The following is a 24,417-nucleotide window of genomic DNA, read 5'->3' on the forward strand; positions in this document are numbered from 1 at the left end:
AACAAGAAAGCAGTTTTTCACAAAGGCCAACTTTACGCGAAGGTGACCAAAGCAACACGAGGCTGCCAGGCACAATATGGCTATATAACGAAGGTGTTTTCATATCAGATGCAACTTTGTTATAATGAGGTTTGATTGTGCACAAGAAAGTTAAATGGTGGGACAGCCGTTGCGACATGCATCATGCAGAGGTTGTGAATTCAGCTTTCACCAGTGGCAAGTTTTCTTTTGCCTCACTACCACTTCCCTTTTCTTTTATTAAAATAAAAATATGAACCCTCAACCTTAATCATCTTACATTTCAATAAGAAAAAGCAACCTTATTTCTAGAGGTGTGCGCATATTCAAAACTTGCGAATAACAAATCGAATAGTGTCCCATACGATTTGGTCTTCGAATCGAATAGTCAATATTCATAAATATAAATATTTTCTAATAGTTTCTAATAATACTGCCCACATAGTGTCAACTGTGTGCAGTTTAACATGAAATTGGAGCAAAACTCATAGTATAGTAGTATAGGCATAGTATTCACATAAAATACGAGAACTTGCTTGTGGAGCAGGCTTCGTCGCTCTGGGAGTCCGACTTCACCAGCTAGACAGTTATCATTCGCACTCTCCGATTTGTCCTGTGCATGCAAATAAACTGCTTCCTTGTTCCTAATGATCCTTTTGTGCGTTCAATAAACAATGTTTCGTGACATGCATTGTGATGACAGTGACTTGCTAATGTTATGAACACCAGAACGTGAACATAGTTTCATATTAATTGTGAAAGTGGCTGTTCATTATTTGAAAACTATTCAAAAAGTGTCCTTATTCGATTCGGTTTGCTTCTACCAATATTTGATTCATATTTGATTCGATGTCAATAATTACTATTTGCACACCGCTACTTATTTCTCCCATGCTTTCTTTATTTTCACTGCCTGTTGGCTTTGTATGGTTACCATACAAAATTTGACACAACCCTCAAAAGCAGCACAGCTTCCTCCTCCCTTTTTGAAGTTGTTCAAAGTAATAAAACATTAATGACACAATAATCATGTGAATGACTAAATCATGTGAATGAGTGAATAGTTATCATTATGCATGACTGCATCACACAACACTACTTCATTAGGCCAATACACTAAAAAAGACCCGATTCACCAAGTTTCAATAATCAATATGTTTCTAAAGTATTACACAGAGTTCACAATGCAAATGCAGTGCAATTCAAGCATAAATGCAGTGTCAACATAAACATCTCCATAAGCGATGGTTAGAGAAATGTGCCATACGATACATATGAACAGTTTCAGAGAAAATATGTGTTCACTTTTGCTGCAGTAGAAGGTCAATTCCATACAAGAGAACATTGTGTATAAGGCGAACATTCTGATTTGCAGGTAAAAAGTGGTTTGCAGCCAGCAACACCAGTTGTCATGCCTTTTAATAGTAATCACTATAATTAGTGAAGTTATGCAGAAATATTCAGACATGAAGGTTCAAGCAGGCTCCACAAAGCCCTTGCAGAAAGAAATGTGCTGCATTGCTGGTACTGCCCCACTGTGGACTTCTCAGGTGAGCGATTTTCTATGTCACATTAACACTGCAGCTCTCTCATGGCAAAACTTCCTTGCTCAGAATGTATGAGCCTCCTGCATAAATGGCTGTCCATAGCATGCAGGCCCATGTGCACATGAATGCTGTAGCCAAGCTGGTATCATTATAGCTGAGCAACACCATTAGTGTGATGCACACCCTTATTAAAGCGTCAAGCACTCTACTAAAGTTTGGCACTTGAAATACAGCAGTATCTGCTGCTGTCAGACTTGACATAAATGTGCAAGTGCATGGTTCACGTAGCTAGAGCGCTGTGGAAAATTGGCCATTGCATCCAAGTCACAGACCAGCATGCAGCACGAACAGGCATTTGATGCAACTGCCATGGCTTCAATGTGGCAGTTGGTAAAAGAAGTGATTGCATTCGCTGTTGACGGCTATCACGTGCCGATTTGCACTGCAGTCTGGGAGTCAGTAATGAATGCTTTGCAGTGCTCACATCTGCCTGAGTGAGCTATGTACTCACATGTTCAGGTTAAGTCTGACAGAGGTAGTACAGACACATAATTCAGTCCACTGCATCTCTGCACATAATTAAACCTTAGTTTCCTTTTCTTTCTCCTGACAGTAGTTACAGGAAACCAAGCACTACCAACTCTGCTGCTTATAATCAGCACCTTCAGCAAGAGGTGGCATCAATTTACTTTAATGTTCAGAAGGCTTGTGCGAAAACATTAACAGACATATGCATTGTGTTTATAGCTGTGTGCATTTTTCTCTCATAAATGCTACTGAAGATGATTTCTCCACATGCATCGAACTTTAAGCTACTCAATGAAGAATACACCTTGGCTTAATAACCACTTTTTTTCCTTTTTATCTGATGGCACATAAGTATCTAAGCACAAAAAGAATTTGGTCATGAAGTAACCACGTAAAGAAGCCCACAGGAAGTTAATAATATTTACCACATATATTCTTACGTAAGGGTCTTAGCTGAGTAAATGACGCACCCTTAAATTTAGTTCCAAGTATTGAGAAAAAAATATTGTGTAAATTGTCCGTGCACAAGCCACACCTCCCCTTTCCACACTGCACACTTCGTCAGCCACGACCATGTGTTTGGAGTTTTCCCAATGTGATGTACCGGGCTCTTCATCAGTATGTTCGTCACTATTTACAGTTGACAGTCTGCTAGCAGGAAGCTTGTTGTCATCACAAAATTCATACCCTGTTGCCCAGTGGCTTATCTGACTGTGCTTTTCCCTAGAATTTGCATGTTTGTGCAGTAAAAGAGCCCATGCCAGTTCCTGCAGACAACACCTGCAGCTGTGCACGTGCACCACGCAATGAGACTCTCTGCTTCGTACACACATCTGTGCAACACATTTCTGCTTTCACCACTTCCACACAATCACATATGTAGGTGGGCAGTATTGATTTTGACATTCCGTTAACGCTTTACGTGAAAACCCTGTTGGTTTTGCCATTGTGCAACCTCGCATGTGGCATAGAATCTGAGGACAGCTTCAGTTCTGAACAGCACACTTCCAGCAAACCATACTCCACCTGCTCCAGCTCCGTGGTTATGCTCCTGTGATGAGGAATGAGATAGCAGTAAACAGCTAAAATAAAGGTTTCCAAATGTGACTGTTAACGGTGGCAGGCGCATCTGTTATTAAGAGTTGGCCCATGTACAAGTAAAAATACATTGTGCCTTTACTTGTATGTGGTCCGAATTCAAACGTAAATTTAAGAAAGTGCGACCCTTACACAAGAATTTGCGGTACACAGTTCAATTTAACGGTTTCACGTCTAGGCTCTTGTAGCATAAAAATGTGAGGCTGAAACTTTCGCTAAATGTGGTCCGTAATGCACAACAGAATGGGTTAACACCAGTCACTATCAGGATACCGAACAGCATTTGCTATAGTAAAGTGACAAGCCATCTCAATTAGGCTGGATACATCCCTCTTTTACAAGCATTATCCTGCTATCTGAATGATACTGTGCATATTATAATCTCGACAAATAACTTATTGGATGTTTATCTGTCCGCAAGCCTCACGTATCTGTAACTCCCCCTCAACATCTCACTTCGTGGCCCAGCAAATCTGGTCACTTTAGTTATTGCCCATATATCCCCAAGCACTGCTGCTGACAGCTCGGCTAGTACATCATTTTGGTTCTAATACAATTATATTCCTAACACATCACAGCTCTGACACAACAACACACCTTTGCAGGTGAAAGACCTATGTGGTAAACAAGCTTCGGGTCTGCAGACAGTTCATCCAGGAGCTGTTGTTGCTGCTGCTGTGTAAGGGTGCTCTTGAAGGCACGTGCCATGAGGCGCTTAGCTTCAGGGCCTGCCGTATCACTCTGGCAAAGCGTCGGTTCCCACAACAAAGAGTGCTCTTCCTGTTCAACTGGAGTAAGCCATACCAACTGAAAAGAAAAACAGTGTGAGCATGATGACAGAACGAGTGAACGGCACAAGTGTGACACAATTATGGTGAGTGACCTTTTTGTTATTCAGAACACGATGAGTGACGAATGACTGCAGCACCTTACCTAAGACTAAATACACAAGACTCTAGACGTAGCCATAGGAGCCACACAGCCATAGGAGGGTGGGGGGTGTAAACAAACACCAAACTTTTATTATAAACTCCTTGTTGCAGTTCTATTTTCTTTGTGTTGCCTCAGTCTCTTGCACTGCAGATCAAATATGCACCATGATGGCACAATACTGCAAATATCAGTGTGCACACAATGATCATCACAAATGAACATTACTTAGTGCAGTAGTGTTCTATGGTAAAAATGCGAGAGCATGTTGTGAAGTACTTATGTAAGCTACAACACCACTACAACTTGGGTAATCATTGATGATCACCCGCAGCTGCAGCCCTGCTGAGCACTGCCGAGCTCGAGGACGGGCATTCTATCACAACCGCAGTGGCCCCATTTTGATAGGGGTGAAATGCAAGAACATTCGTGTACTTGTGCATTGCGCGCACATTAAAGAACCCCAAGTCGCAAAAATTAATCCGAAGTCCCCCACCACGGCATTCCTCACAATCAGATTGTGGTTTTGGAATGAAAAACTCAGAATTTTTTTTTTTCTTCATTGATTGTACATTGTAAAAAGAGAGAGAGAGAGATCTTGAGACAAAATGACGATTTTGATTGGCTAAGATCTATAACAGTGACAGACATCAGTAATAGCGTGATTATTACCAAGCTCTTCAATCAACAAAATTTCACAAACTAGCTACACTTAGCACAGTTGCCAACTTGCAAAACTGAAGCTAGTCAGTGCTCAAGGCAAGTACATCCAGTAGGAATCTTGAGACTACCACCAATTTCAAAATTTTTGTCCCCAAAGTTAGCAATGAAATACATTGGCATCACACATTTTTGCCCTGCACTGCTTAAGAAGGGCTTTGTGGTAAAATTATATGTGGAATGTCCATGTGTACGTCATAACTTTTGGGACTGAATACATGAAAGTGGGGCTTGTTTGAAGATACCTGCTGCGTGCATGTGCATTGAGCACCGACTATCTTAAATACTGCAAATGCATCATGCACATGAAATATAATTAGAATGATCTTAATTAATTGAAGAGCTTACTATAGGTTATGGCAAAGTTTCGGATGTCCCCCACTGCTGTAAAATTTATTCAGCAGAAACTCATTTTTGCTCGAATGCCACATTTTTAACCGGAAACAGTCATACTTGCGGTGAGACATTTCAGTGACACCTTCTCACAAGTCACGTCACTACAGGGACTCTACTCACTCTCATTCACTCTGCTGCTGCGCGCGTGCGTGTTCTTTGTGCACCCTTGGAGTGGAGTGCGCATGCGAGGTGTGCTTCACGAAGGATGTTTCCGCTGCTTGCTACTGTCACATTTGAACTGTGGTTCGGCTTATCCTAATCTTGTGAGCAGTGAACATTTCCAGCTTGGCTAACTCGAGCTAGGGAGTTGAAGGGGTATACTGCATGCTCTTGTATTTCAGAGGTGCCCCGTGTCTACCATAGATATATATAAAGAAAAATGATGCTTGTAAATTCACCGTACACTTTGGTGGCATAGGCAATGCTTAAATAAGTCCAATACTTATGGCCTGATGAGTACTGCAGTATATTACATATTATGAATCATACTGCATCAAAAGGACAATACAAGCTTATAATCCCAAAACAGCTCAGTACAGAGTGCACTGCTAGCTAAAGTTCCATGTTCTTAAGGTCAACTTAGTAGATTCTAGTGGGCCTCAGCATGAATACCATTCTACAATAGACTCACCTCACCATCACAATCATGAAGCGGAGGAACAAGTCTAAGAAATTCTGGCTGGAACACCCCTTCTACAGGGGGCTTTTCACCAGTTAGAAGCTGCTGCATTGCTTTAGCAGGACTTGGTGCATCACTTCCAATTCTGGAAAAGAGAGAAGGGTAAAAAAAATACAGAGATGCTCAGGATGCAGCATGGTCAATCAATTTCCCTTTTTCTTAAATTCCCATCATAGGCACACACTTCCAAAGCTTTTATGAAACCACAACACACAGTAGGATCAAAGAATAAGATGTGGGATTTCAACATACTGGAACTGCACAGTGGGCTGTGAGGGATGAGGTAGTGGAGGGCTCCAGATAAATTATGATCACTCAGGGTGCACCGAACTTTTTAACTAAACTTCAACGCATGCCTAAATGTAAGGACATGAACATTTTTGGATTTCACTTACATCAAAATGCGGCTGCTGCGCCCAAGAATCAAATACACAACCTCATGCTTAGCAGTACACAAACACACATACACACAAAGAAAAATGTAGGAAATGTTGTGATGGTACTCTTAGAGGGTCCTAAGCAGGCGGGATAACTTTTGCACCTGCAATTTCACTATGGCAGCAGAGCCATAGCCACTCAGCATAATCTCAATGTGACTCTCATGAGGTGACGTAAGATATATATATAAAAAAATATATATATATATCAGAACAACGGACATTTGTATTTTTAGGCAGCAGAAAGGCATTGTGTCAAATTCATTCATGGCAGAAAAAGCCCCACACAACTTCTAACTAGTTTTTTACTGTAGCACAAACTGCAAAAATGTCCAAACAAGTGGCCAGCTTGAAAATGTCAGACATCTCATACTGCACCTCAAGATACGCATACGAAAAGAGGTATCTATGGCTTACATTGGCCGTCTGAGGTCAGGGTCATCAATGATCAGTGGTATTCCAGATCGGCTCGACTGTGGCATTTCAGATTGACGCTCAGCAAAAGACACTTGGATGCCTCCAGTATCTCCCATCTGTTAAAGAATGTACAATGAGTTCTAAAAAACAGTGCCAATGTTAATTCAACAGAATAATAGCAAACCAAACCTGAAGGTTGTTTTCATCCAAGTTTAGAACCTGCCAAGGTGTTTTCTTGAAAAGCTAGAACAGGCACAAATTTTTCAGATGAATTACAAACACCAACATTAACAAATCTTTATAAAGGCAAAGCAAATTGAGGTTGCACATATACACAGTATTGATCATTCAAATTTTAGTGGTTTTGTGAAAAAGCACTGAAATGGCAACCCAAGCATCTTCCATTAGCAATTTTTCTTTAATTACAACAATGAAGTGTGTTACACTTTATGCCATTTAATAAGATTAGCTTATATCCACCCATACAATAAATAGCAATCCATTCATTTAAAATATATAGTGCACAAATTACCATAATATTCAAAGTTGTAGGAACTCTACCACATGTTTATTGCATGTAAAATGATGACATTCAACAAGTATGAAGGTCAGGAAATGCTTTTAATATAGTACTTTACCTTCATACTAAGGTTGGTCTCGATACGTGGACCTAGCGTTATTGACATTATCGTGATGTCATGATATAAAAGTAAAATTTGCTGATGATGTGTAGCAAGAAGGGTAAGTATACAATGATGTTGCTCATGAAAAAATTAACAAGAGTGCTGTATGCGCTTCTTCTGGTTGTACTCATGTGTTGCAACCGCAGCGATCATAGGAACGAAGTGAGTCAGAGTATTATGATGTCATAACCCATACACCACCTGGGTAACTGAAAAACTGAAACTAGTTTGCAGAAACAAGCACTACAGTAAATTATTTAGGTCGCCCTAATGTTTACCAGCATTCTTCTAGCGTTTAGAGCTCTAGGTTTGAATCTTCAATAAGACATACACAAAAAAAAAAGAAATGTCGAAAATGTTCTGATAGTACTCCTTTAAATTGCCCTAAGCAGACTGGATGTTTTAAATTTTATGCCTGTGATCTCCTTATGGTAGCAGAGCCATCTTCTCCAGCTCACCACCTGGCAATGTCTGTACTGCACTGTGAAATATTCTTTGAAACAGACACCACTTTTAAGACCCTTCATGCGAACTAATGCACAAAGCTGCCCATTCACGAGAACGTGGAGCAAGATTTTATTGCTGCTTCAGAGGATACACATTGCATGTGTGCTCACCGGTCAACTGCATGTGGTCCAAGTTGTTTAGATACTCCTTTAAGTAACTAAACCAAACAGAGCATCAATTCAAATTGCATGTAGTAGAGCATTAACAAGTTCTAAGTGGGCATATAGCTTATGATAGCTGCAAGCATTCAGTATGTGTGCTGCAGCTCTGTAAGTATGCAGGGAGTTATCATGAGCACTACACACAAGTACCTAGGCACCAGTGCTCTAAGTACTGAAATGAGCTGCAACATGATTTCTTGTCACTGTTATTTTACCATGTATTACGAGTTCAAGAAATTAGTGTTATCATGCACTGAGAGGTTTGTTCCCTTGCATAGAAAGACTACAAAGCGTCAGAACCCATGGATTAGTTGGGACATAACCCATCTTAAGCATCGTATTAAATGAAAAAGGAAGGATAAAACTGCGTCAGCATTAACTGCCCTTAAAGAACAGCTGGTTACTAAATTGAAGCTCGTACATAATAAATTTTATGGGCAAACTCTCTCAGCTTTCTTGAAGGAATCTCCTGAGAAATTCTGGCGCTACTTGTCAGGTTCCGAAACGTGTGTGAATCAGCTAAAGATTAATGGTAACATATGTACAAACCTTACTTCAATTGTTAATGAATTAAACACTACTTTTCACCAAGCGTTTACAGGGCCAAATGTTCAATATTTGCTAATACAAAACTCTGATCTACCACATGTCGCAAACCTAATGCCTGACCTAGCTCTTGCTCATGAAGCAATATTTTCTCTTCTTTTAAATGTTCAAACCAGAAAGTCAAGCGGCGCTGACGGCCTACCGAATGCCTTCCTTGTACAATACTCAGAAGTTGTATCACATTAACTGTTTGTTCTGTTTAACATTTCACTCAATCAAAGCTCCTTACCCACAGATTGGCTTACAGCAAGAGTGGTTCCCATGCTTAAATCAGGAAACAGACAAACAGCTTGTAACTACAGACCAATTTCTCTAATAAGCACATGCTGTAAATTGCTTGAACGTGTAATCGCGCACCACATATCTCAGCACCTCGAATCAAAAGGATTCTTCATTGAGTATCAGCATGGTTTCTGGAAGACTGTCTCAACAACTACGCAATTAATTTCGGTTATACATGATTTTGCTTCAGCTTTAGATAATGGTGAAGAAATAGATGCAGTTTTTCTTGACATGTCAAAAGCTTTCGGTCGTGTGCCACACACTTTACTCATTGACAGATTAAGGGATGCCGGGCTTCCTGAGAGATTGATACTGTGGTTGCAGGCTTATCTGAAAAATCGCACCCAGTTTGTAGAGTGTGCAGGTGTCAGGTCTGCTGATGTACCGGTCTTGTCCGGAGTACCACAAGGCTCCATACTAGGCCCTTTGTTGTTTTTAATTTATATATGGTATTGCATCTAACATCGACCACTCTGTTACAGTAAAGTCATTTGCTGACGACTGCGTGATGTAAAGTGTTGTTAATAGCTCCTCTTGTCAAACACTACTGAACAAGAACCTCTTAAACTTGCAGACTGGTATGAACAAAACGACATGCAAATCAATTTTGATAAAACAGTTGCTATGAAGATAACCACAAAGAAAAAGCCACTGTCCCATACGTATTACATCGCTAATAAAAATATTCAGTCAGTAACGTCTGTAAAATATCTAGGACTAACTATCGCAACCAACCTAAAATGGGATAAGCATTTGAAGATTGTTTGCACAACAGCATTTAAAGAAAACTTTCCTTTTGGCGCAGAAAATTAAAAGACTCGCGTCAAGTGTTAAACTCGAGGCATACCGCACTATAGTTCGACCAGTCCTTGAGTACGCTTCTGTAGTGTGGGACCCACACTACATTAAAGATATTGCCTAAGTAGAATGAATTCAGCGCCTCACTGCTAGATTTATTGTATCTGACTATTGATATCCTTCATATGTTACCCATATGCTGCAGCAACTGAATGTGGAGCCCCTCAGTGTCCGGCGAAAGATAGCGAGACTAAAAATGCTTGATTTGATCTATCAGAATAGAATTGGTTTACTGCGCGAAACTTATCTTTCTCGTGCACAACACAGGTAATCTAGGATTAATCACTAGAATGTTATCTGCCCGTACTTTGCGAGGAGAAAAATGTTTCAGAAGTCTTTTTTTTTACTGCAGGCACTGCTGCCTGAAGTATTTTGAAAATAAATAAATAAATCATGTCTGAAATGCTACACTTCCAAAAAGAATGTTTAATCATCAGAGGTGTTAAGAGCAAGAGCTTGTACGTTAAACACTATTTGTGAGGGTATAAAGGTAACATAAGCAACAATAAAACACCTGCAAGACAAACACCCAAATTCAAGCAGAAAGTCGCCATCAGTGGTGAAATAGCCAGCAGATCTCTTGCAGCAGCTCTAGTTGCAGAAAATGTTTCCTTTTGACGCAGACATTTCGGCTTTTGTAGCAGGGCGTTTTGGATAAGTAAATGACACAAAACAATAGAACACAAGCTCTGTAACTCTGCAAATCATTTTAAAAAGCTATCGATTAGAAGGGATTGTAAAACAAAGCTTAATTAAAGACATCATGTCAGGTGCTACAAAGTTGTGAAATTCACCATGTGGCAGGCTGCTTACAAGACAGCGGCAACAGCAAAATGGCACATTATGTAGCGAAGGCAGAGTGTTACTCTGCATGCAACGTTAGTATATAATTTTACTTTTTATTTTGCAGTTATTCCAGGCTTGTAAGTGCTTCAAGAGCTTCTCCTGGCCCTCCTTCAAGTGCCTCACCACTGCTGATGTAGGAGGAAGACATTTGCTCATCTCCAGGGGTGGCTGCTATCTACATGTTAAAAAACTTCGAGGACTGTTTCAATCAACTCCGACTGAATTTATTTACAGTAGCATGACGCAGATCTGACAAAGAACCGGCCAGGACATGACTGTGGGCTGAAGGGAGGTACACTGATATTAGAGAGCTTTAGAAATAGCACACCCAAGCATCTTTATGTACCCTAAACCCCCCGTCCTGCGTGCATTCTTTTGTGCTCCTTTTGAATTCTTTTGTATGCCCAGTGGTTTGCATACCCCTAACTTAGAATGTGCAAAACTTAAAACACCCTATTAAAATGAACTCGCCCGTTTATAACGGTTGCTCATAAAGAGGGCTTAATCAGGGTTCTTTTTGGTGTGACAGATGGTGAGCTTGATGCTCTTGGCCAGGAAGAGTCCATCCAGACTAGTAGCTCAACTCAGCATTAAAGCACTTTGGCATGTCTGCTGTATGCAGCAAGTTCACCTGGAGCACACTTAATTACGCCATCCCACAGCATGGAACCAAGTAACTATGATACTTTCCCAAATAAATGCTGGACATTAACGCTGTGCCAAGCTATCGTAGTCATCACCAGAAAGAGGTTCAAAGGAATATGGAGAGCTGGACAGTGGTTGAACTAGGAATATTGGTTGAGCCAATGTTTCAGTAAGAGGACTTGTCCCCTTTACCTGAGAAAGACACTTTACCCTTGTCGAAATGTTGGCTCAAGCGACAACCTTTCTTTAACCACTGGTGATCAGTTCTCACCAAGCAGCCTACAAATGCACAATGCATGTGCCTGTTCATTGTGCAGAACAAGCAAATGAGGGCCTACTGCAGATTGGTCATTACCTCCTCTATCATTCTGTGTGCACTTTTCCTCATTATCATAAACTGCTTCGATTTCAATCTGGCTTTCTGGCTTCCCTATTACTTGCTACCATAAGTAGAAGCAACAAGATAATTGAAAACATGAAATGCAAGTTGTCAGGGCATGACATTTCAATGCATAATTCACACTGCTCAAAAGTCGTTCCACTAAATGCACATTGCTACTAATTTGACACATTGTAAATTGAGAAATGCAAGTAGATAATATCAAAGGAGAAAATTAAGAAGCTCAAAGCTTGAGACTGGAATGGATGCAACAATAACTTACATCTTTCGCAGGAACAGTCAACAGTTGCGTAAGGAAGTATTTTTCATGTAGTGTCAGCTTCGGAATGACATGTGCAAATTCTGGCTTCTTTCCACTGGTTTCTTCAGCAGGATTCTGGCAACAATCAGATGCTGTTAATCTCATAAGAAACATATTGTGCAGCCATTAAATGTATGTTCTCCAGCCACTATAGCATGAAACATAGTAAAAATCCACATATTATTATGTGGTTTTCTTTTCTCCAGAATTTGACATGCATAATCTCCATCGCCTACTATAGTTCGATACCAAAGCTTTCCACATTATTCCAAACATCTAGTCATGGTTTTGGTTCAGAAAAGTGTTGCAAATTGGCAGGCACCTATGGGGCTGAAGGGCTGTAGTTTTGGATGTACTGTGGTGCAACCTGGTGGCAACTGATAAAGTTGGCTGGGTAGTATGGAAAAGACACCGCCCCGTAGATTAACACAGGCCTCGCTCGTTCTGTGCACAATTCTTGCACTCAAAAAGTGTTTAACACGTACGTAGGGCATTGTGTGCTGCTGCATGTAACACAGGTCATGAAAAGTGGGTGCTTTCTGTTCAACAAACTGCGCCAAAGTTGGCAGACCCAGCAACTGCACCAGGCATTGCCAAGCAGCGTGTGGTCCCTAAGTGTCATCATCGCGATTATTGTTGACGGTGAAATGTCACGAGGGTCGTGGGCCTGACACCTAGAGTTTTCAACACATTGTGCCACGACTTGGTGGCGAGCGACGAAATTAGCTGGGTAGTGCACGTTGCAGCTCTCCACATTAAGTTACACTGTCACTGGGCTGTATGCAACTGATCTCGCTTGCTTTCTGCATGTTCAGACTCCATTTCTTATTTCATTTTGTGTTCAGCTACTGGAAAAGGCACCTGTGCCACTGAGAGTGGATGATCTCATCAAGAGTGCGCCTCGTTCTAGCTAAACCATAGAAAAATGCAGTCATCTCTAAAACAGCGTATTATTTTTTTTATGAGAAAATTGCCATGCACAGAAATTTATGAGACTTCAAGGAACTTCTGATGGTGAAGCGGCCCACATAACTCAGCGAAAGTTCATAGCGTGGTTGAAACTGTTTCGGAACACATTGCTGAGAGGACAAGCGAAAAATAATTGATCGACTGACGTAGTACAGAAAATTAGTTACAGCATTAAGTTAGGGAAATGTACATAAAAAGTGGGGTTTAAACAGCTGTGTCACATCATGTGTTACTGTAAACAAATCAATGACAACAAATGAAACTATTGCTGCAGCATCATTCTTTCTCTGCAAGAAAGATTACTGCACATCAGCGCTAAGGCCACAGACACTCAATCGCGGTATTTACTGATGGCCATGTCTGGAAATGCACTTTTGCGGCATAAGCTGCATGATGCCGGCAGTCTCAGCGTTAACACATACTAGAACCGATCAAGCACAGACACGGTGCTAATGCAAGCAGCTTATTAATTCTTACATTAGATTTTTAGTTAATTACTTCAGGGGTGCCGGTGCTGAGGTGGCACGCGTGCTTAAGCAAATGTACACATATTGCAACAGTCTGCTGTTGCAGCTTCACATCATGTGACTTGAGTGGTACATACATAAAAGTGGCAGCACAGCAAAACGGCGTCTGCAACTTCTTATGCACAGTGCATGCAATTTGACACAGTTCTTTGCTTCCTTGGCAACGGAAGGCATGCTACAAAGCCACCAATACACGAAATTTTCCAACATTCCCGCTGCAGTGCAGGTCAGATGAAGAGATATACTGTGTTTTATACAACACGAAACCGATAAGCGTGGCATAGAGGGTTCTGTTGACCGGCGTTTCCGCAGCGGCGCCTGCACAGCCCATAACGCCCATCACCATTGTCATCAGGCCCTGCGATGGATGAGTAAAACTGGAACTACTGAAACTACCAAAACCATGGGCGCTTGTGCACATTGTGCCAAGACCGGTACTGTGCCATTAAAGGGCACTAACAACAGCTCCACCCGTGACATGTATACGCAGAGAAAACTTTTTCCCCTCTTTTGCAGCTTTAAATATAATCGTTGTATTATATGCAGGTTTTTACGGTACTTAGTTCCTTATGAGCGGTACATAGTCTGCACTAAAACATGTAAAACTACCATCAACCTATCGGAATGCATTTCCAGTGCCCCACATCACGGTGGAAGAACAGACAGGTGTCTCAATGGCGACGTCTGTCTGCAGATCAAGCTGACTAACTCTGTTTGGGCTTCCTCCCTTTGCTGGCAGGAATGCTACAGTGTTGGGGGTCATAATTTTCTGTCGTCTGCTAGCTATATGAGGCCCCGTGTTTGCATATTTCACTGCAAAACACCCTTATAATGCGTGATGTTACTTATTCTGTGGCACTACTAGCTCTTGCCGATTCTGCATTACTGCTCCCTGTGCTACTTGCGAAGAAAAAATTAATATGCGACTAGAAATCGCCTACCGAGCTCCCTCTTTGATCTTGATCTGCAGTGCGGTCACCCATCGTCATAAAATGTCTTAGTAGGTGTCTTTCAGCAAGTTTTCCACATGCAGTTGTCTAGCTGTGCTCGTGTTGCGTCTCAGGTGAAAACTGCTGCACAGTAGCCTCGATTGTGCATTAGCATGCAGGCAGTGATGAGATGAACAGAGCTGAGCGGGCAATCAATGCCGTGCGCACATTTTGGTTTGAATGTACGAGAACATTAGAAGTGTCTAACTTGTGAGTACAGCTCCTTCATGCACATTGTTTTGGTCACAAACAATTGTTATAGTATTATTCTAGCTGTCACATGCATCATTTACACATCAATATACAGGATGTCCCAACTATCATGCACCAAGATTTAAAAATATGCAAATGCCACATAGCTGGACAGAACCCAGTTAATATTGTTTGCTGTCACTTGGAGATACTCAGATAATTTTTGTATTCTGCCTAATGACATAATTAGTCATAATTAATAAACTTCCCAAATATTATAATTAGATTAAAAGTGTGAGTGAGAAAATTGTAGAGCGACATGAAAAACTCCCAATACAGCTTTCTGTTGCTTAATACATGCTGCATAAAAGTGTCTTTCCAAGCATGAAAGCAGCCCACGAATATACATGCAAAGTGCCTTGCAAGTGTTTTTCTTAGCATGAAAGAAGCTTGCAAATACACGCAAAGTGCTCGAGTGGCCAGTCGCATGGCAATATTGCGTGTATTCGCAGGCTTGTTTCATGCTCAGAAAAACACCTTTATGCAGCACATATTGAGCAAACGGAAGCTGTAACGGGAGTTTTTCCTGTTGTTCTACAATTTCCTCATTGACACTTCGCACCTAATTATAATATTTGAGAAGTTAATTAAGCAAGACTAATTATGTAATTAGGCAGAATGCAAAAAAAAAATCTATCTCCAAACATAACCTTGGTTCTGTCCAGCTATGTGGCATTAGCATATTTTAAATCTTGGTGCATGATAGTTGGGGCACCCTGTATATCCAGTTGGGAAATGTCTGTACAGACATGTATTTGTGTTTCTTGAATTTTCGCCCCAGCGTGCCACATTAGCACTTGATAGACTAGGTGGACACTACTAGGCGTAAATAAAAGGATAGAATAGAGTAACTTGATAAATACTCTAGATTAAAATAATGAATATTAAAAGTAAGTTGTGCAGTTAGCAGCAATGTGCATGCTTGGCATGCATGCTATCCATAACAACGCTGCACTCGGCAAGCCGCAGCTTCTTGCCTTATGTCCACAACTTGAAAAATTTTGCGCTTTGCAACAGCCATATGGTTTTGCATTTGTACCAAAGTTGAGCACTAGTAAACACACCGTCTCTACAGTGAGCTTTCACAAGTTGCGAAGCACATTTAGGTCTGGATAGTACTACTACGCTAGATATCTGAGAGGACATTCCTAAGCTCACTTCCAAAAGCCTCCCCAGACGCTTAGACTAATCCACAGGCATATATGGGACAATTTACTAGCGATTCTTTTATGCGCGCACATGTTTGAGGAGCCCCGGGCACAGCGCCAGCTGCTGTGATTGACCCGCCAAGGACACACGCCATCTGCTGAGAGAGATGTAAATCATGACCAAAAAAGTCGTCGGCGTGGCAGCCTCGTTCAGACATATAGTCTATTCTTCCACCGTGCCCCACATTGCAATGCAAGTCTGTGCTGACTGGTGCTATTTTGTAAGCATGTCTTCCGTGCCCACCAAACGACTGAAGACTGCCGATAAAACAGTTGGAGCTGGCTCCAAACAATCAAACTGCCAGTGCCTGGTTACCACAGCAAATCCAGCAAGAATGCTAGCACTTTATACTGCTACGAAATGCACAAAAACTATCCACTCACATTTCCCTAATACTGACTATTTGCAACATGATTTGTGGCCAGTAAAAGGCGCACAAGAGTCCTTCATCCCCAAGGTGCTATCACAATGAAATGATCAATTTTTCACTCTGGATTAAATGTGCATGCCAAAGAAAAGTGATGCAAGGTCAGCTTGCATCAAAAGGCTGCGTTTTGATAATCTTGTTTTCTCCGAGTGATTGTGACTGTTAAAATCCTGCTTCTTTCACAGGTCACATAGAGATTACACAGATCGTCCAAAGTGCAATGCACAAGTGTTTTGCATCTCACCTGCATCTTAATGTGCACTGTCCTGTTCTCAGCAGCAAAGTGCCTTAGCCACCGAGTCATTGCGACAGGTACGCAACACGAATACTCATTTGGTGCAGTAACAAGAAGTAACAAAAGAGCTAGCTTGAAGTATAGACTAAAGCAAATCACCATGGGGGCCCTTCTACAAAATCTAGTACGAGTGAGGGTCTTCTGCAATGAAATTTGTTGTTTGCTTTCTGTTGACGAAGTGGATGTGTCCAGATGCCCTCACACATTGTGACTTGCACATCCAAAAGTGTACCCTGAAGCCACACTGCACTTTCAAGCAGATTTAAGCATCCTTGATCATCTTATTCATTATTCATAACATTCATGAAAACAAACCCATCTCACTGCTGCCATAACCATACTTCCATTTAACATATGAACATGGCTTCTCTAAGTCGTTATTTTGATTCAGTCAAGCTGAAACAGAACAACACACTGTTCAGTGAACAAGCCTGAAAAAAAGGAAAGGAACTGAAGCCCTGCATCACATTCATATGCACTCATAAACAGGCAAGGGAAATTGCTAGCTAACACCCGAAATACATGTGTTATACATTTATCCTCAATCATGAGATCTGGCTACAGAACACCTTTCTTGTGGAAGTGAAACGGTGCAAGCAAAATGCCACACTTAGCACAGCACACTGTAAAAAGGAGATTAGGACACGTATTTTGTAGCATTCAATTTCATTTTCTATTGTTCTTTCTTTATGACAGAGTGCACCAATAGCACAGTGTGAGTCACATCCGAGCCAATGATGAGTGAAAAAAATGAAATTGAATTTACAAAATACAGCTTCAGAAGTATGAATAGTTCATACTTACAAGAAGATGAACAAATATTGAAATGAAAGGATTCATGTGGATTGACTCAGTCCGATACATTTCATACAAAAAGTAGAGTGCGACTATTCGTTGGCATGGCCCACTGATAAGATCCGACTGTTGAATGAGCAAGGCCTGAAATAAATTCACATGCACAAAACTCGTCAAGCAAAATGAAGAATTCAATTAATCCTGTTTCCATATGAAAGTACTTCTGCTAGACAGATAGATATGCATACTCAACTGTGCAACAGTCTTGTGCCTCTAGGCTTTGATAAAAAGTTATGTTGTGAGGCTTAACATCCCCAAATTGGCAAAGGACAACGGGTTATGAGGGACGCTGTAGTGGAGCGATGCAAATTAATTTTTATCACCTAGGTTTCTTTAATGTGCATTTAAATCTAAATACACAAGTGTTCAGCTGCCATAAAATGCAGCTGCCATGGCAAGGAGCCTGTGACCCTGTGCTCGGTAGTAAAACACTACAGTCACTGAGCTATGACAGTTGGTGTATGTTCTGTTTAGCATTTTCCATACCTGGGAGGAGCAGAACTTTTTATTTTACGCAAAATGATTAAAGTGTGTTTGACAATTATGCCTGCATCTAAATGTTTCAAAGGTTTATGGCTCACCCTGCCTACTCGACACAATGTTCATTGTTGGTAGCACCATACTGTGTCAACAGAAGTGAGAAAAAAATTTCGACGAGATGTAGTTGCTGCAGCGAGGACTAAAGCACATAAAATCAAATAAAGCATAGGTATCTTCCACTCAAATTCTAGTGACGTTGAGTTGTAGTTTTGCTTTTCAAAGTGAAAAACAGCAATATTGTAGCAAGCGTGGTGGTGAAAGCTCTTCCTATTGGCTAAGCATAGCCTCTATATGTACTATCAGTATAAATTCAAACACAATTCCAGAAGTACTTAACATGTTGTTCTGTTTCCAGGCTCACCTGCTTTTGTAACAGTTACTTCATACAGACTGCAAAATGCACAGTTGGTACAACTTCACACTTGGAAACCAGCTACCGAGCAATTACACATTGCACATTCATCTAATTATGTGAAGTACAGATTTTGATCAGTTAGTTCTTGTTCACACTTCAATTTATACTGATAGTACATACTACTCGCATACAAGTGGCTGCAGCTGCAATATTTCTTTTGTAACATATTTCTGCTGCTTCAAGGTATTCTTAAAGGTGCCCTGTAAAATATTTTCTTTAAACCCGAGAACACACTGGTGCGAATGTGATGCCTTTCAACTTATATATTCCCAAAGAAATTTTTGAACACACATATGTCTATTTTCCCTATTCCCTCACAACTGATTGTTTCCACTCAACTGCGGCAGTGACAATAGCAATGCTCTGCAGCACTGTTTCTTTCAGCAGTACACTTATAGCAACCAGTCAAGAATGGCATCCGACAGAGGTGCCCAAAGACAAGAAGCAGCGACAGGACAGGTGGCAGACATTAACAACGAATGTTTGCTAGAACACTGGAAGGGTGTGCATGGTTATGAGCAATATCCTAATGGCTGGCGTCTATGGGCAACGTCATAGGCTACGACAAAACATAGGGGGCCTTGAAAGCCACAGAAGAGAGTGAGTAATATGTTAAGTGAGATTGTGGGTTCCTGCTGAAGTCTAATATGCGACTTGGATGTTCATGGCAGCAACGTCTACAGACAGTATACATTTTGTTCAAAAATTGTTGCTGTGTTCCTTTAATGCTGCCAGGTTTAAACAACTGAACGATGAATTTAAAAAAAAAATGTTTTTTGTTTGAAGTGGTTAACAAAGCAAAAAAAAAAGGGGGGGGATGGAAGATGTTCATATATATATAAAGCTGTATTCAATCATAAACACAGTATGCAAATCCTTTGAGAAAGGGTGCTAAAAGCACTTTGAATTTTCAAGACAGCAGTTAGATACAGAGCAGTACAAATTGCTATCTCAAAAGGACACTAAAGAACAACATTAAGTCAATTTAGACAGGTACAGTGCTGCTCCTGAACTTCATTCATTTCACAGAAAACTGTTGGTTATTAGCAGAGGAAATAAAGGCTGAACTTCCTTAACTTTGTGCCCAAACTGCAGCACCAGTGATGTCAGTGTGATGTTAGTGATTTCATGATACCCTTTTGCACATTTCAGCTGCCCTTCAAATTTTGAAAAATTGCGAGGGTGAGATTTTTGTTCTTCTCGCAGGTAATGTAATGCCTGTTTAATGAATCATGATAACTAATCCTGAGCAGAAGCTGCCGAAATCCATGGAGTCCTAAGAAGCTGATGTGGAAACTTCAAGCAAGTGTCACCACCCATCTTTCGTTTGTGTGATCATGCCTCAACTCAAGACTAACTTTTTTGGCATTCCAGGAGTGTAATTTATGAGCCCAGCTTAATAATCCTCGTTGGTGTTCCTTTAATATCATGATAATCACAATTGTTACCCTATCAATGTAAAATCACTGATTTATTAGTGCCTTGACATGCCTAAAAAATATTTAGAAGACATTATGCATAGCACATTGTTAATCTACTAGCATAGGAGCTTCTACAAGAATTTTATAATGGCAACACCTATCTGATAAAGATGTTTAGAATTGTATTATCATTGCCAGCACAGCACTGGTTCTTGTGGCATCATTTAATTACAGCTGTAAGACAAAGATCATACCAACATATAAAAATAATTTGGTGCTCAATAATGGCGTTTTCAAAAGTAGTAGTGAAATTATGATGGAACTTGGGAGTGCCTAAATGATATGACGTCACTTCGTGCTTTCAACAGTATTTTATTTATTTAATACTTCAAGGGCCTGTGGGCAGGGACATTACATGAGGAGGTGGGCTGGACATGACAGACAGAAGTTAGGTAGGAATTTCAGTAATGGGTTTTTTCAATGGCAGTCTTGAAGCGAGAAGCACTAGTGATTTTCATTTCCTAGCTTAAAAAGAAAAAGCAAGACTACCGCATTAGGGTGAGCATTCTCGCACCCTATGGGCAAACTGTACATGCGAGCATGTATCTGGTAATGGCTCAGTGACAGTGCACATGCAGACTTCAATTATGCTTCGGGCATGCACTCCGCTGTTTGCGTTTCATTTAACACCAATAGTACAGGTGATGGTATAGGCTATGTGACCTGTTATTGCACTGTAAAGTAATTCCTATGCAAGTCATGAACCTAAGAGTGTGGGAAAGAGATGCTCTCCAGAGTACAAATGCAGGTGATGCAACAGCAGTGCTGGTTGCACATGGTGTGGCTTCCACACATTTAAAAAGATGCACACACATATACTTCCATCTTAAAGAGTATCCAGTTTTCCAGTCATTTGGGTATTCAGAAATGAAACATCATTAGTCCCTATCTTATAAGTAATAAAAATGTGCTTCGATTTCCAACTTTTCTTTTCTTTGAGCCCTGACTGGAGCTATTGCTGAATAGTAATTTGTTCCCACCATTGCCTCCAGAGGAAAATCTACCACAGCAACAACGGCTACCAGCCGAAGTTACTTGGGCGGTGACCAGTTACTAGCATCATTACCCAAGTGACTGCTAAGCATTTTCCTGGCTGTGTGGCAATGACATGTCTAGCAACTGGGTAACTGCACCCATGCCAACTCAGCTGATGGGATGAATGTCAGAAATTTTGTAAGCTTTACTTCCAAGTCCGGTGACCAAATGAATGCTTTGATGAAGAATCAACGATAATAAGGTTCAAGAATGTCCCTGTACTCTACTTTAAAGCACTTGTTGAAAGCTTGAAGAACATTTTCATGGCAGAAAAAAACTGCCATCTTTAGTGTTTGCTAAATGCACCAAAACTCGTGCATGAAAGGATGGCCCTTCTATGCTACAGACAAAGCTCTAAGACACATGCTGAATAAAAATGAAAGCTAACAAAACTGAGTATCTTGTGTGTTCAAACAAGTGTATGCATAGATGGTACAGCATATTTCAACTGAGGCACAAGGTAATCTTCTGCCAGTTTGAGTGTCTCCTGCCAGAGTAAACACTCAAATTTTTGGTGCGCTGGGCGAGTAAATGCCATGAGGTGTACACATCCCATGCTGATTTCTGGCAGCAAGCTTCGTTGATTTTATTTGCATCACTCCACAGTTTCCTTCCACAGAAATAAAAAAACTTCAACCAGAAAAACTGTTAAAAAGCCTTTTTCTCTACTGTGTTTCGTATTTTGTTATGGGCTTAGAAGCTGGTCAGTGAAAATGGCAAAAAGAAGTATTCTGCATTCAACAAACCAGGGCACAGCTGACACGGAAGTGGTCTTGCTTGGCAAAATTATGCTGAAGTGCTTGGCCTAGGGACTCGAAAGTCTGCTTCTCTAACTGTTCATCCTGCAACAAGCTGAAATAAACAAAAAGCGTGCGTGGATAAGAACAGCTCAGATTGCAGTAATCACAGCAATTTTTTTTTTTCCACGTTGGCGAAAAAAGAAAAACGGACGTGAGTGATGAGCAACTTATTACCTGAGTAGAAGAGCAAGTTCCTTTTCTGATAAAGCCATGACTGTATGGAAACCTGGACACACACACAAAATAAACAAGCTGTAGCTTTCTTTACAAGCTATCACATTGCGAGGAGCGCGCTTTTAAACGTTACGCAAGATTTGCAACGATTGTCTAGCTGTGCGCAAACCACACACGGAAAACGCCGTATCGACAAGTCCTGTGGAAAGCATATGTGCATGAAGTTCACGATCGTAAGTAGGGAAAGAATGAAATGTTAGCTTGACAGACGAAAATCGTCGGTCAGAGAGGGTTGTTACAAATGACGACCTGATCATAGGAATAAATCCGCTTGTACTGCAAACAAAGGTTCTTACCGGAAGGTGGCTAATTATGTGAAATTGCCTTCAAAAAACATACAATCGGACATAAATTAAAGAGGAATTCATTCTTGTGTTGTTGTTGTTTTTTAAAAAAAAAACGTCCCATACACCACGCTATTTCATTCACACATTTACGTAAACCTGCTACGGACGCCGTAATGATGATGTCAATCGGGCTAGCAAAGTATGGTGGTGGCTGCTATAGCTTTTCTACAAATCAATTTCGGTTTCGTTTATAAGGAGGTGCGTGTGCTTTTATCGTGACGCCATGGCGCAGAAGGCAGTCACGTAGGAGCAGGACACTATATTCTGTGCTATATCGGCCAAATGTGTCTTTTGCCACATCGCAACGTCTTGGGCCTCACTCCATTCTCCGGCTCACTCGGTGATCTCTGCTGCATTATGGCCACGCAAAAAGCAGCAGCAAAACAGACGACCGAGCGACCAAATTATAAGGAGTTTAGTCAGCAGCTCTCAGCGTGACTCGACGCACGGTGAGTTTTAATGTTCATGCATAATCAAAAACACCTAGCATGTTACATGCATTATCTTAATCACACATTTCAGCAATTCCTGTGATTTGTTGCATTGCTCGTGAGTGAAAAGTGGGCAATATCGTTCCAGTTCCAAAGAAAGCATCAGGTAACAGCTACTGCCCCATGTCAGTCACATGTTCAAAGATAATGCAACATGTTATTTACACTCAAGTTGTAATCTTAACACCCCTGAACTGTTATCACCCAAACCAGCGCGACTTTCAAGAGGCCTTTCCTGCAACACTCCAACTGCCCTTATTTCTCAATGACATAAGCAAAAGTTTAGACTCAGATATTTCTGTGAACGCCCTATTTTCCAGATTTCGAAATGGCTTTCGATAAGGTACCGCATCAACGCTTTCTACTAAAATAACCCGCCGTGGTTGCTCAGTGGCTATGGTGGTGGGCTAGCACGAGGTCGCGGTATCGAATCCCGGCCACGGCGGCCGCATTTCGATGGGGGCGAAATGCGAAAACACCCGTGTACTTAGATTTAGGTGCACGTTAAAGAACCCCAGGTGGTCGAAATTTCCGGAGTCCCCCACTACGGCGTGCCTCATAATCAGAAAGTGGTTTTGGCACGTAAAACCCCATAATTTAATTTTTTTTTCTACTAAAACTGTCACAGCCAAATGTAAGTCCCCTAGTGTTCCAGTGGTTGACAGAATTTCTTGCATATATCGTCAATTGTGCCCGCGAATCACTGGCACTTACTCAACGTCGTAAGACCGAAATTATAATACGCATGCGCAGTATGGGACCCGTAACAGTCTAACCTGATTAACACCCTCGAATCTGTGCAAAATCGTGACATCAGGTTTACCTACTTCAAGTACTCCCGCCTAACAAATGCCATGGATGTAAATGTCGAAGCTGGTCTACCTTGCCTCAAAATGCATTGTATAGTACATAAACTCATCATTTTAAAGAAATTTGATCATGCCTGAAAGTATAGGCGTTCTTTTTCGATTGCCTATTCGTTCCTTGTTTGGATGGCGGCCGTATCATGTTTGATATGCTGAATTTGATGCTCTAAAAACTCTTATTTAAGCGCCGGAAACCCAGCCCATACGAAAGTTTATATATATATATATATATATATTCTGCAGGGAGTTTTCAGTTGTGATTAGTTCAGCAAGTCAATTACGAATATGAGTAATTAATTTTCCTCGCCTATCATTTCACCGTTTCCTTCGTACAATATATATATATATATTGTCACGTAGCAGTGACGGTGAAGAAGGCAGCAAAACTGTGATTAACGAAACTAGCGTTTTATTGGGCGAACTTGTGCCCTCAAAAGCAGGCTACACTCAAAGAACAACGATAGCGGCGAACACACTCGGCGATTGTCGAAAATCTGATCAGCGGGTCAAGCGCGTCAGTTTTTATACATTAGCCACCGAACATTCCAGAGTAGTCGCTGGTGCCCGCTTGTTTTGAAGAAAGTTGTACGCCATTCGCTTCGCGCATACATGCAATCAGATTACAC

General features: G+C 41.0%; 1 protein-coding gene across 4 annotated transcripts in view; it reads right to left on the minus strand.

Moving 5' to 3' along the window:
* Positions 1-22,542, minus strand: part of Not11 (CCR4-NOT transcription complex subunit 11) — a 37,902-nt gene extending 15,360 nt beyond the window's left edge. For 2 of the 4 annotated variants that reach the window (XM_072286079.1, XM_050192264.3), the window contains exons 1-9: positions 22,384-22,542; positions 22,028-22,079; positions 21,800-21,905; positions 17,532-17,666; positions 12,021-12,134; positions 6,960-7,013; positions 6,771-6,886; positions 5,869-6,001; positions 3,789-3,998 (exon numbers count right to left, since the gene is read on the minus strand). In XM_072286079.1, the coding sequence (XP_072142180.1) occupies positions 3,789-3,998; positions 5,869-6,001; positions 6,771-6,886; positions 6,960-7,013; positions 12,021-12,134; positions 17,532-17,666; positions 21,800-21,905; positions 22,028-22,065 (906 nt within the window). In that variant the 5' untranslated portion in view covers positions 22,066-22,079; positions 22,384-22,542. The other 2 variants (XM_055061603.2, XM_055061602.2) reach the window with 2 other exon arrangements.
* Between the last annotated feature and the right edge of the window lie 1,875 nt (positions 22,543-24,417).

This window comes from Dermacentor andersoni, chromosome 1, assembly GCF_023375885.2.
Source record: "Dermacentor andersoni chromosome 1, qqDerAnde1_hic_scaffold, whole genome shotgun sequence".
Classification (NCBI taxonomy): domain Eukaryota; kingdom Metazoa; phylum Arthropoda; class Arachnida; order Ixodida; family Ixodidae; genus Dermacentor; species Dermacentor andersoni.